This window comes from Andrena cerasifolii, chromosome 3, assembly GCF_050908995.1.
Source record: "Andrena cerasifolii isolate SP2316 chromosome 3, iyAndCera1_principal, whole genome shotgun sequence".
Classification (NCBI taxonomy): Eukaryota; Metazoa; Arthropoda; class Insecta; order Hymenoptera; family Andrenidae; genus Andrena; species Andrena cerasifolii.
In genome coordinates, this window is record NC_135120.1 from 63,676 (window position 1) to 77,907 (window position 14,232).

At 39.8% G+C, this 14,232-nt stretch overlaps 1 protein-coding gene and 3 long non-coding RNA genes across 7 annotated transcripts; 3 read left to right on the forward strand and 1 right to left on the reverse strand.

Moving 5' to 3' along the window:
- Window positions 1-2,288: 2,288 nt before the first annotated feature.
- On the forward strand, window positions 2,289-3,840 carry LOC143367238 (uncharacterized). Its single transcript, XM_076808864.1, has 2 exons — window positions 2,289-2,305; window positions 2,367-3,840. Exons 1-2 carry the CDS (start codon window positions 2,289-2,291, stop codon window positions 3,838-3,840), a joined length of 1,491 nt encoding a protein of 496 aa, XP_076664979.1.
- A 652-nt stretch (window positions 3,841-4,492) lies between these two features.
- Window positions 4,493-6,264, reverse strand: LOC143367087 (uncharacterized). Of its 2 annotated transcripts, XR_013084947.1 has the most exons (5): window positions 6,087-6,264; window positions 5,744-5,923; window positions 5,405-5,545; window positions 5,033-5,152; window positions 4,493-4,914 (listed from the first exon to the last, which is right to left on the reverse strand). It is a non-coding gene; the product is annotated as an uncharacterized LOC143367087 (long non-coding RNA). The 2 variants fall into 2 exon arrangements; XR_013084946.1 differs by lacking the exon at window positions 6,087-6,264 and having other exon boundaries at window positions 5,744-6,065.
- A 214-nt stretch (window positions 6,265-6,478) lies between these two features.
- Window positions 6,479-8,220, forward strand: LOC143367085 (uncharacterized). 3 transcript variants are annotated; one of them, XR_013084943.1, is made up of 4 exons: window positions 6,479-6,544; window positions 6,852-6,985; window positions 7,485-7,547; window positions 7,633-8,220. It is a non-coding gene; the product is annotated as an uncharacterized LOC143367085 (long non-coding RNA). The 3 variants fall into 3 exon arrangements; XR_013084942.1 differs by having other exon boundaries at window positions 6,515-6,619; XR_013084941.1 differs by lacking the exon at window positions 6,479-6,544 and having other exon boundaries at window positions 6,677-6,985.
- A 2,996-nt stretch (window positions 8,221-11,216) lies between these two features.
- Window positions 11,217-11,992, forward strand: LOC143367239 (uncharacterized). The gene is made up of 3 exons (XR_013085003.1): window positions 11,217-11,410; window positions 11,578-11,626; window positions 11,699-11,992. It is a non-coding gene; the product is annotated as an uncharacterized LOC143367239 (long non-coding RNA).
- The last annotated feature ends 2,240 nt before the right edge of the window (window positions 11,993-14,232 follow it).

Genomic DNA, 14,232 nt, shown 5'->3' on the forward strand with positions numbered 1-14,232 from the left:
ATAGTGCGCGCACTTGTAGATCAAGGCAGCGAAGTCTCTCTTCTCACCGAGCAGCTGGCTCAGCAATTATGTCTTCCTCGTAAACCAGCTAATATTCGAATCGTCGGTGTCGGGAATCAGCGAACAGAACGAGTCCGTGGTCAAATCCAGTTGACATTTGCCGCCCACTTCGGTGCCACGGAGTCGCACGTCATAACCGCCTTGGTGTTGCCTCGCATCACATCGTACCAGCCACGAGTTGATCGCCGATCTTCAACTTGGGCGCATTTGAAAGACCTTGCGCTAGCTGACCCGAACTTCGAGGCTGAGGGACCTATAGAGTTGCTGTTAGGTGCCGATGCCTTTGCTATCGTAATACTGGAAGGCATTGCAAGGGGTCATACCGGAGAGCCCGTTGCGCAAAGAACCACGCTTGGTTGGATAGTGTCCGGACCTGCTTCACCGGACATCGCAAACGACACTGTCACCAGCCAAAGAGTTGCAACACTGCAAAGTTCCTCCGAGGAGGAGCTACTTCCCTTGATACGTCGTTTCTGGGAACAGGAAGAAGTGATGGTGTCACCCGCTTACACCATAGAGGAACAGAACTGCGAGGAACACTTCAAGGAAACTCACCGACGTCTACCTTCCGGACGTTACATGGTTCGCCTACCGCTTCGTGGGACAATGGAGCTCGGCGAATCTCGGCGAGGTGCTAAGCGAATGTTGCTGAGGATGGAAGCTAAATTCAAAAGGGAACCCGCCTTTGCTGAAGCCTACCACACATTCATGCGTGAGTACAGTCAACTCACTCATATGTCTAAGGTTCAGGGTGATCTGCTAGGCCCCTATTATTACCTGCCACATCACGGGGTTCTGAAGGAAAGCAGCACGACCACCCGACTACGAGTGGTCTTCAATGGATCGTCTCTAACTACCTCAGGCCAGTCGCTAAACGAAGGATTAATGGTAGGGCCGAACCTGCTGCCTAGTCTGCAACAATTACTCCTCCGCTGGCGCGTCCATCGAGTCTGCCTCACAGCCGACATCGAAAAAATGTACCGTCAAATTCTGATTCACCCTGACGACCGTCGCTACCAAAGAGTCCTATGGAGGGAAAGTACCGACAGTGACATTCAAGATTTCGAACTAAATACAGTCACCTACGGACTTGCCTGTGCTCCCTACCTCGCCATTCGGACATTACGACAACTCGCTTCGGACGAGCAAGCTCGATTTCCAAGAGCTGCTGCTATACTGCAACACGACGTATATATGGATGACGTCGTGACGGGAGCTGACTCGCTACAGGAAGCGGCCGAGTTGCAAACGGAGCTACGACAACTTTGCCAAGCTGGAGGATTCAACTTAAGGAAATGGGCCTCCAATCGAACCGCGCTTATGGAACAATTACCTACCGGTGATGCAATTTCGGAGTGCAAGTGGCAAGCCGGGGAGACTCACACTGCTCTAGGGGTCCGTTGGAGCTTGGCGGATGACAGCTTCCGAGTTCACGTTCATTCTCCCTCCGCGGACGGCGCTGTGACAAGACGTTTGGTTTTATCGACTATTGCTAAAATTTTCGATCCACTGGGCTTGGTTTCCCCAGTTACAGTGAACGCTAAAATATTCATGCAGTCCCTCTGGTTAAAACATTTAGATTGGGACTCGCCTCTGCCGCCAGCTGAGGCTGGATACTGGAGATCGTTTCTAGAGGACTTGCCTGATCTCAACCGCATCACTACACCTCGCTGGCTCGGTGTCCAAGCTGCCTCACAACAACGGGAACTCCATGGTTTCGCTGACGCTTCGGAGCGAGCCTATGCTGCAGCAATATACCTCCGAGTCGTGGACACTGACGGCTGCGTTCGGACTCAACTGATTACCGCAAAAACGAAGGTGGCACCCTTGAAACGTGTATCGATACCACGACTTGAGCTGAGTGCCGCTACCTTGCTCACCAAACTAATGGCTCTTACCTGCGGGAGTCTGGGATTGACCGACACCACCATTCACTTGTGGAGCGACTCCACGATCACTCTGGCGTGGATTCAAGGACATCCAACTCGATGGAAGACCTACGTGGCCAATCGAGTTTCCGAAATCCAACGAACGCTACCTGGAGCTCGCTGGCATCACGTAGCCAGCAAGGACAATCCGGCGGACTGTGCTTCTCGAGGATTACCGCCCAGTCAGTTGCCCGAATTCTCGCTGTGGTGGACAGGACCTGCCTGGCTAACCTCTTCAGCAGATTGGTCACAAGAGAAGCCTTCGCCTCTACCCAACACTGAATTGGAGGCTCGGTCAACATGCCATCCGGCATCGGGTGAACCTGCAACGGATGAGAATCCTTTAATGCGTTATTCATCCTTGAATTTACTCCTTAGAATCACCGCCTGGTGCCTGCGGTGGCTACCCCGGAAAACAGCTGGCGCTCGAGGGACCCACCTGAAGCCAGCTGAAGTCAACGCAGCCCGGACTCACTGGCTCCTACTCGAGCAACAGAGGGAATTCGCCCTCGAGATCCGGCAGCTAACTCGAGGCCTGCCGCTATCCCACCGCAGCAATTTGCTGCGACTCAATCCGTATCTGGATGACCAGGGCTTACTAAGAGTTGGAGGACGCCTCCGCCATGCTGCTCTTCCCCTAGATGCCAAACATCAATTCTTGTTACCCCGAAACAGCCGGTTGACCGAGCTGTTAGTGAATGATGCACACGAACGCACCTTACATGGAGGTACACAACTTACTTTAGCTACTTTACGCCAACATTACTGGATTCCCCAAGGGCGACAAAGGGTCAAAGCCATTCTGCATCGCTGCGTCACATGCGCTCGCTGGCGATCATCTACTGGACAACAACTGATGGGTGACTTACCTGCAGTCCGAGTCACGCCAACCCGCCCTTTCCTGCATGTAGGAGTGGACTACGCTGGGCCACTAACTCTACTGATGGCTCGGGGACGAGGACAACGCACGCATAAGGGCTACATCGCTTTATTTGTTTGCCTCAGTACTCGTGCTGTCCACTTAGAGCTGGTCTCCGATTACAGTACGGAGGCCTTCCTTGCCGCACTGCGGCGATTCACATCCCGTCGAGGCTTTTGCACCGTGATCCAGAGCGATCAAGGGACTACCTTCGTCGGCGCTGCTCGGGAGCTCCAAGGGATGTTGGAGCATCTCAACTCGGGTCAGGATGCCGTCCACTCCACTCTACTGAGACAAGGCACTGAGTGGCGTTTCAACCCCCCTGCTGCCCCCCACTTCGGCGGGCTTTGGGAAGCCGCCGTTAAATCGACCAAGTATCACCTCAGGAGGGTGATAGGCGATCAACACCTCACCTTCGAAGAGATGACGACCCTGCTGCACCAGATCGAAGCCTGCCTGAACTCTAGGCCACTTCAACAGATGACCGACGACCCTGGAGACCTCGCAACTCTGACGCCTGGCCATTTTCTTATCGGGGAAGCACTGCTAAGCTTGCCCGACCCCACCATCGAAGACGTCCCATCATCCCGGCTCTCTCGATGGCATCTTTTGCAACAAATGCGGCTACACTTCTGGAGGAGATGGTCCAGCGAGTACCTTCAATCGTTGCAGGCCCGCAACAAATGGCTGTCCCCACACCGTTCGCCCAAAGTCGGCGATCTTTGCCTAGTAAAATCTGAGTTGACGTCCCCAGCTCAATGGCCACTTGCGAGGATCACCGACCTACATCCAGGCTCGGATGGGTGTACTCGCGTCGTGACTGTTAAAACTGCTCGTTCGACATTTGTGAGACCCATCCGCAAATTAGTTTTTCTTCCACTTGAACTTAACACTGACCCTTCAACACATTGTAACGATTCCACTGCGCACTAAATCTCTTTCACTAGCTTCACCTGAGTTGACAGACGCCTCCACATGAGCTGAGCGGCGCCACTGCCGTGTATGTTGGTCATTTCTATCGATTAGCCAAACGACCCTTTGCTGATTTCAATCATTCATCGGGTGATGAATGCCGGGGAGGAAATGTACGCGAAAGTTGGCATCTTGGCGCCATCTCTGAGTTCGCCTCGCTAATTAGGCAGGTGGCAACGGCCTGCTCGCTCCTGTGGAGAGCCGAAAATGTCCCCTTCCATCGATTCGCGATCTATGGAAGGGGGAGGCTCTTCCTTCCAGGAAATCGATCGCGATTTCTTGGAAGGACCACTCTCTAACGGACCACCCTTGCGCCTTTACAAGACACTTATAACAATTGTGCAACGACGGACTTGGAGTTGTGCATCGACGTGGGTGAGGCACGTGAACAGACGTTTTGCAACTTCTTCGGGGTTTTATTAGAAACATAAACAAATAGTATTGTTACACTGATCGCTCTCAATAGAGACTTGTGCTGCATCTGAAACGCTCGTATCATTACATTTTCCTTCACTCGCGTACAATCAGTTAGCGTATTATATTTAAATCACTCTCTAACTGAACACCCTTGCTCCTTTACAAGATAATTATAACATTAATAAATAATAAAATTATATCGTTCGATAGTATACAAAATCTATCAGTTGCTTCCATATTTTCAACTTTGTGACATAGAAGCTCTAAGACAACCGAGAAAATTCCGAAATTTAATTTAAAATCTTGAATTCTTCGCATAAGAGTACTGTAAGATGGTAGTGGATATCCAGTACTACAAAGAAATTTATAACCGTTAACAGAGAGAGCAAATCTGAATTTAAAACCTTTAATAATACTGTCATTAGGCCATTGTGGTATGCGACCCTCTTGCAACATGTTTATTTGTTCATCAGTTAAAAATTTTTTCATCTTATTTATTTTGGTATGCAATTCTTGATTTTCTTGCTTTAAGGTGTTATAAGTACCAACTTTTGCGGCTTCCAGTTGCTTCCGCAAAACTTCATTTTCACGCTTTAATCTAGATATTATATCATCATCCTGCCAAAAAAATGAAAAATCATGAATAGACGAAAAATGAAAAAGTTTGATACAATACAAAATATATACTCTTATAAAACAAAGACTTAAATCCAAGCTAATGAGTAACTTCCGTTACCTTATTCCCTAAAATAGTTGGGGTATCATCAACATTTTGCACTTGCTCAATGGTAGGTATTTGATTAGATACACTATTAACTAGTTTTGCATTGGACGAGGCAATACTATTATTAGGATTCTGGAAAGTGAAAAATCTGATTAAAAATGTCGAGCAGTGGTAGAAAATGTACTCTACATGTATTTTTTTAATTTATAGTGATCGTATAAAAGCAAAATAGCGTTTATAAATTTTGGGTTATACCTTTGTGGAACTGTATTTTTAAAGAGGAGTAATTCAGAATGCGATGCAAGTAAAAACATGAAGATTGCTGATAAAAATTTCTCTAATGCTCTAGAGGCACTTTAATTATATTTGTTCACTTAGCATTACCTTGTATACTGATTTTCGTGGAAGTGGCGTAATCATGGGAGGTGGATTTGGAATATCAAATAATGTGGGAATGGCATTCGACTTCAATTTTTTTCAGCCATCTTCGCGGTGGCTCTCGCACTGCAAATCTTCAAAGTGTTTCTATAAAAGAAACAAACTTGTTAAAAGATTTTTCTGACTAGAAGACCTTTTTGTAGAGAAAATAATGTTAATATACATTATTCAAAAACAATTAACAATTGTTTTTGTTATTAAATTTTTGTTAAAATAATTATGATCTTAATAGTAATTATAATAAACAGTATATCTCATGCATGGTGTATATAACAATAAACATACTTCGCATAAGCGAAAGCAATCAGTCGGTTTCCAATTTCCACGTCGCTTGTTCTGTACCCATTTATCCCCACGTTTATCTTTTGGAAACCTAAAAAGCCGAACGTTCTTTTCTGTTATCTTACTACAATTAATAGCAGTGCAGCACGGCATTTTAATTCCTTTATACCTTGAAAAATATACCTAAAACACACAAATTCATTACCACATTTTATTTTGATTACAATAACAATTAATTAATGAATATATTTTACGCGAATTGAAATACGTTTCAGCTAGTTTTAGCGGACTCTTCATATTGTTTTCCCTCTGCACAGGACCCAAAATGGCGGATGCGCATACTCACCTCTTTAGTGCTCTACCTTTACTCGTCGCGGAGCCATTCCAACCTAACCTGAAACTTATTTCCTTAATATCTCATCACGCCTGCAATATTTTCTAAATTTAAAGGCATTTTTCTTATGTAAACCGCATATAAGCTTTCGAATAAGACCAATTTTTTATTAAATGGGTCCTCGCATAACAGAGATATTGTAATATCGTCTCATGGATCTGTCAGTTACGATATGGTTTTTCTTCTGATTCTGATTCTCCAAGGAATTTTTTCATCAAACATAATACGTATACGCGTTACACGCACACCGATGAACAAACACATGTTTCGTTCGTCGATTCGTCGACTCTCGGAATCATTCGGCAGGGATCGTCGTCCGTCATTGTACATATATATACCCATGTATACTATTTTGAATTTTATAACCTACCAAGTGTCAAACCATCATAATCTGGCAAGTGTCAAATAAGGTAAGTTGTCCAAATTTGAAACGTCACGAGTTTTTACACCACATAGGAGACTGAATTATTGTCTCAATTAACAAGGTAACTCGCCAAAATTTTTTAATAGATTTCTTATGTAGAGTTGCAGACTTATGGTAGTTGTTCGGAGAAGGTTCAATAGAGAAGTATCTCCTTTCGCATAAGTTTCTGGAAATTTGTACCATGCATGTACAAAATAATATATTGTTGTAACAAATTGCATTGTATTTAAATTGCCAGATATTTGTATATCAGCAATTTAGAGTTTTTATGTAAAGCTTATATTATATTATAGAAATGAAGGGGACGCACAGGCTTGGATGGATAGAAATGAAGGGGATGTACAGGCTTGGAGGTTGTCCGGAGAAGATTAGATAGATAGACAGAGCATCTTGTTTCGCACAAGTTTCTGGAAACTTGTTAAATAAGGTAAATCGCCAAACTTTGTCAAAAGACATAGCATTAAGCATTATTCAGAAAATAGATTATTTATGGTGAACTGCTTGCAATGTAGAGCAAGTTAAATTAGTGAAGAAAGTACGCTGAAAACACATCTCCCTTGATGCTTTTCAATCTTTTGTAAAATAAAATCCACAGTACCTAGTTGTCAGGCTATTCATTAATTCATTAATTTTTTAGATTCCCATTAATAATATTTCAATTCACCACTAAACATACTAAATTAATTTTATTCCAACACCAATAAATTGTGCGTTGAAAATATTGGATCTGTTCGTTCATTTTCGCTGAATTATTACCATTAGCATTTAAATTTCCTGCAACAAGACTTTCTGCCATACACTCTCACCTCCTTCGAACACATTATGTAGTCTCTACACTCACTGTAGCAGAAGGCCACTCTATTTCTACATAAGTAAGTTCTACGTTAAGTTGTATAACTAAAATGTGGCTTTATATATATTTACAGATAATCGAAGCAGAAGATGATGCAGAGTGATCTATGTCAGTCTATATACGCACAAATTTTTAGGTAGGGTTTTGCATATTCAATGATCTTAACATATGAGCATGTGTGATAATTTATAAATAATTAATAAATGTGTCCTATTTTTCAGTGAACGATGCAGACGAAGAGAATTATTTCAACAGCTGAAAGAGAAAGTAATCCTGTTACATGAGCAAATAAAATAACCATATTTTATCTATAAAATAATTAATATAATATTTATTTTTTTATTTAAATAAAATACAAAATTAATTTTTTTTTTATCATTGGCCGCCACCTCGGCCCCGGCCATATTGCTCGGCAATGATTTTGCGGAGGGTGAGGGCTTGATTTTTCGTCATCTCGATCGCTGCCGATCTGTCTTTTTGCGCGCTCACCCTCCAACCGCCTTTATGGTGCCGAGCTACGTACGGTCCTGAAATTAGTAGTAATAAACAACAATAAATTTATTGGTATTTAAATTTAGTATTTAAAAAAGTATTCTAAAAATATATAACTTCTTAACCCTCGGTTGTCACACCTACTTTTTCGAACGTCGTTGTCACACTGGGTCAATTTGACCCTGCCAATTTTCAATCAGTTGTTAGTTAAAAACTATTTGTTTAATTAAGTATAAAAAATTCTGAGATAAAGTTTGAACATTGTAGAATATATGCCCATCGTTAAAAGTTGACATTTAAAGTGTCATCATGCTTAATAAAGAAATTTGAAGCAATAAGATTTCCGACAAAAAGTGTTTTAAAACATTGCAGGGTCAATTTGACCCAGTGTGACAACGGAGGGTTAAAATGTGTACGTACTTACTACTATCGGCCGTGGCCGGGCTCGCTGGTGGTGGTGGTGGTGGTGGTGGAGCCATGGGCAGTGGCGGCTCCGCCATATTTAATTCAGATAATTCAGCATCAATGTCTAAATAACAATAAATTAATTTCATCATTAAATGACTGGAAAAATAAATTTTTAGATTAAATGTAGGTATATAAATAAATTTGTATTATTTACCTTCCAACAGGGCGTCGTCCCTTACATTTTCCTAAAAAAATGAATAAACAATTAATTAGTAAAAAAGATCAAAAGTTCATGAAAGCTGCGTATGATAGAAGAAAGTCATACATGTAGCGCAAGGGTACGTATTGTTCCATTGCAAATTGGAAATTAGGAATTAGGAAATATAAAAATATGAAAACTGAGATGTATGATGTGAAATTACAAAAATTACATTACATTACATTACAAAATATGTTTCTTTCTTCTCATTACTTCACAAGCCTTTCCATTATTATTATTCAATACAAAAAACTGTAACGTATTATAACATTATTCTGTGAATGATTCGCATTGGTAACTAGTAGTAACAGAAGAAGATATTGCACACATTAAAGCATATTCTATATATAACTTATAACGCCAACGATTAGAAATATATCAAACATATCTGAGTTGAACGTAAACGAACATGCAAAGTACAACATTTTGTAAGTCTTTTGTAGGTACTTTGCCTACGTTAAGTGTCAGTGGGCGTAGACCGTATCTGTATAGCAAGTAATACAACAAGAACATATTGGATACATAGAAGCATATTTTATATTGTTTCATACATCTAATCACTGGCATTACAAGTTATATAGAATATGCTTCAACGTGTCTAATATCTTCTTGTTGTATTACTTGCTATACAGTTACGGTCTACTTACACTGATAGTTAACATAGGCAAAGTGTCTACCAAACACTTTCAAAATGTTGTACTTTACATGTTCGTTTACGAGATATGTTTGATATATTTCTAATCGTTGGCGTTATAAGTTAACGTCTGCAATGTCTCCTTGTTTTACTACTAGGTACAATTGTGAATCGTTCACAAAATAATGTTATAATACGTTACAGTTTTTTTTATTGAATAATAATAGAAAGGCTCGTGAAGTAATGAGAAGAAACATATTTTGTAATGTAATGTAATGTAATTTTTATTTTTATAATTCGAATTTCCTATTACCAATTTGCAATTGAACATTATGACTTTTTTCTATCATATCTATCATACGCCGCGTGTAATCAGATTTTAAGTGACGAAAAAATCTCACGAATCACGAATAAAAATAACGAATAATAAAAATAAATCTCACGAATATCTCACGAATAAAACTAGCGAATACAGATAACCGGGCTAGATTATATTATGAATTACGATAACTCTGGTATGATTATATATGTGAATAGTATATTTTTTAATACTTACATTATTAGCCATGTCGCCGGTGGGCAGTCACGATCGAGAATGAGCTTCCTCACATATGCAACGATGAGGCGAGCTCCTCCGCTGCTCTTTTGTTTTTTAAGGAGCCCGCTTTTCGAATAGATACGGACACATTCTGCCGCGGGCTTTTTGAATTGTTGATTTTTAAGCCGGGAAGCTATCAAGGGAGATGTGTTTTCCGCGTACTTTCTTCACTAATGTGACGTGCTCTACGTTGCAAGCAGTTCACCATAAATAATCTATTTTTTGAATAATGCTTAATTCTATGTCTTTTGACAAATTTTGGCGATTTACCTTATTTAACAAGTTTCCAGAAACTTGTGCGAAACAAAATGCTTGTATCTCATAATGCTCTGTCTATCTATCTAATCTTCTCCGGACAGCCTCCAAACCTGTGCATCCCCTTCATTTCTATCCATCCAAGCCTGTGCGCCCCCTTCATTTCTATATTATTAAGCTTTACATAAAAACTCTAAATTGCTGGTATACAAATATCTGGCAATTTAAATACAATGCAATTTGTTACTACAATACATTATTTACATAACCCTGATAGCCATCTGCCTGCAATCTGCCGGCAGATTGACAGCAGGGTCTGCCAGGAGAGCGCAGGATCTGCCGGCAGCTGCGATGTAGCCTACGTCCGCATTCAGCTACGGTTCTGCCGGCAGGGTCTGCTTGTCAGGGTCTGCCGGCAGATCGACGGCAGATCGACGGCAGGTCCTGCTGCTCGCCTGACACATCCAACAGCGCCATCTGAAGGCCACAATTGCCAAAGAATTTCCTCCGCGTGACGTCACATGGACCAACGTGCATCCCTACCCCACATGACCAACAAGCAGATTCTACAGCTTATTAAATAATTAATTCTACTTATTTCAAAAAGTATTTATTCTTTCTTTAATAATATACAGGATCAGTGATTACAATTGTTACAAAATAATATAAGCGCATATAAATCCAAAGAGGGACTTTCAACATTTACATTTACAAATCCACGTCCTGTAACCACTGGTACCTAGTAGGGGCGGTATCAGGAAATTTCATTCAGTATTTTCGACTTCTTTTTTGTGTAGAATCACCATGTTCCGCGTTGTGTTAGCGCTGAAAACAAATACAATATTAGCATAAAATTAAACGTAACGTATGAATAAACAGAATACATGCGATACTTACTTCAGCTCCATCTCCACACAGTACACAGTCTAGGCGATCATACATGCTCCTGCGAACATTAAAATTTATAAGAAAATATGTCTTAAATTATTATCTACTAAACAAGACGCTGAACATTCGCACTTCGCGCATAACCCTACTTTTCTGTCTTCTAGATAATGCGAATCTCGATGTCCGCGACGTCGATAATTAGAAATTATTCAATTCCATAATTACGTTTGCCTTCTGGATACGCCGAGATGATTTGTTTGAATATTGATGGATGAGATTACTTAGAATATTCTTTGAGCGTACGTCTTCAAGCACAACGGGCAACGGGTGCCACTTCCAGTTTTCGAGGTCTGAGGTGGCAGTCACTGTCGGTGGCAGTCAGTGCCGGCAAAATCGAAGAATATTCCAAGTAATCTCATCCATCAATACCCAAACAAAGCATCTCGGCGTATCCAGAAGGCAAACGTAATTATGGAATTGAATAATTTCTAATTATCTACGTCGCGGACATCGAGATTCGCATTATCTAGAAGACAGAAAAGTAGGGTTATGCGCGAAGTGCGAATGTTCAGCGTCTTGTTTAGTAGATAATAATTTAAGACATATTTTCTTATAAATTTTAATGTTCGCAGGAGCATGTATGATCGCCTAGACTGTGTACTGTGTGGAGATGGAGCTGAAGTAAGTATCGCATGTATTCTGTTTATTCATACGTTACGTTTAATTTTATGCTAATATTGTATTTGTTTTCAGCGCTAACACAACGCGGAACATGATGATTCTACACAAAAAAAGAAGTCGAAAATACTGAATGAAATTTCCTGATATCGCCCCTACTAGGTACCAGTGGTTACGGGACGTGGATTTGTAAATTTAAATGTTGAAAGTCCCTCTTTGGATTTATATGCGCTTATATTATTTTGTAACAATTGTAATCACTGATCCTGTATATTATTAAAGAAAGAATAAATACTTTTTGAAATAAGTAGAATTAATTATTTAATAAGCTGTAGAATCTGCTTGTTGGTCATGTGGGGTAGGGATGCACGTTGGTCCATGTGACGTCACGCGTAGGAAATTCTTTGGCAATTGTGGCCTTCAGATGGCGCTGTTGAATGTGTCAGGCGAGCAGCAGGACCTGCCGTCGATCTGCCGTCGATCTGCCGGCAGACCCTGACAAGCAGATCCTACCGGCAGAACCGTAGCTGAATGCGGACGTAGGCTGCATCGCAGCTGCCGGCAGATCCTGCGCTCTCCTGGCAGACCCTGCTGTCAATCTGCCGGCAGACTGCAGGCAGATGGCTATCAGGGTGGATATAGGTTACTATAGATGGTACCCTATAAAAATACTTTAAAAAAAGTAACAAAATTACGCCAAGAACATGAAACAAATAAATCACAAAAAAAAAGATAATAATATAAATCGCAAAAAAAATAGAAGAAAATATACAACCAGAAAAAATAGAAGATAATAATATAAATCAGAAGAAAAAAAAGAAAATATACAATGTAAAGAAGATGTGAAATCAAAATGAGCTGCAAGTACATAAAGGTGCTTTCTAACTGCGGTTTCTAACGGTGCTTTAATTAACCAATCAAAAAGGATCCAATTTAAAAACATTGTCGTAAATTAATAGCTTTACAAAATTAATGATATAAAATAAATTTGCGCCAATTATAACAATGGCTATTTATAAAAAGAAAAAATGTATTATTAAATAATATTAAGCAGATATATTTTTATACAAATAAATATTTTAATACGAATAAATATTTTATTCAAAATACTTGGCGCTGCTCACCGAATTGGTGTTGCTAAACTGAATACATATGTATGTATAAATTGCATTAATCTTTTTCTTTCTTTCTTGTGCGTGCGTTCGTGAATGTGTGTATGTGTGCGTTTGCATATGCTACGTATGATATTAGAGTTAAATATATGTAGAATAAATCTGACTGCGTTTGTAATATGTATATGTATATGTTTATGTATTTTAGATTGTAAGGATGTTATTGTAAATTATTAATACTAAGACATTTATTTTTTTATTTCGGTTTCGCAGCGCCAAGTATTTTGAACAAAATATTTATTCGTACTAAAATATTTTTTTGTATAAAAATATATCTGCTTAATATTAATTAATAATACATTTTTTCTTTTTATAAATAGCCATTGTTATAATTGGCGCAAATTTTTTGTATATCATTAATTTTGTAAAGCTATTAATTTACGACAATGTTTTTAAATTGGATCCTTTTTGATTGGTTAATTAAAGCACCGTTAGAACGCGCAGTTAGAAAGCACCTTTATGTACTTGCAGCTCATTTTGATTTCACATCTTTTTTTACATTGTATATTTTCTTTTTTTTCTGATTTATATTATTATCTTCTATTTTTTCTGGTTGTATATTTTCTTCTATTTTTTTGCGATTTATATTATTATCTTCTTTTTTTGTGATTTATTTGTTTCATGTACTTGGCGTAATTTTTTTACTTTTTTGAAGTTTTTTATGGGGATCATGAATATCGGGCAGTACAATTTCAGAATATAAAGGATTATTGTTTTTCAACCATATTAAGGGGGTAGACACGTCACGTGACCTGGCCGATTCGGCAGGTCGGTATTACAGCAGGTTTTTTCTTCACTGAAATGGTATTACCCATAGATACGCCGCTGCCTGGTGCACGCGAGAGAGAGAGCTGTTTGCTATTTCCGTATTTTATTCTGAATAAGGAAAGAAATTCTCAGCTGTTGCGTTGTACTTATAACAATTTAAACGGATAGTCGGCTGGTACTGCAAACGTAGAAAATTCATTGTACATTTACTTGAAATGTGCTTATGCTATAATATTCAACGATGGCAGTAAGGAATTACAAGTGAAAAGGAAAAATACACGAGGGCATGTCCCCAGAAAATGAAGTTTGTTAGAATAGACATTTTTTAATTAACAAAATACTGAAACAGAACATGAAATACACATCCTATGCAGAAAGCAGTTATGAACAAACATATATAAAATTGTGTTTGACGTTGAATCCAACGCGTGATTATTATGTGGTCCCTCCTCGAAGTGACAGGAAATATAACCTATGTATATGCTATATGACAATAAATGTTTAGCGGCTATTTCGTTCTATTACGCTACTTTTGTGAACTTTTCATCATCCTTTCGAAACATTATCATTACGCCACAACAGTATCTTTAGGAAATCGGGTAAAGCATATAGGTTATATTTTCTGTCACTTCAAGGACAGAAACTCTGCTCCACCAGCTGACAGAAAAT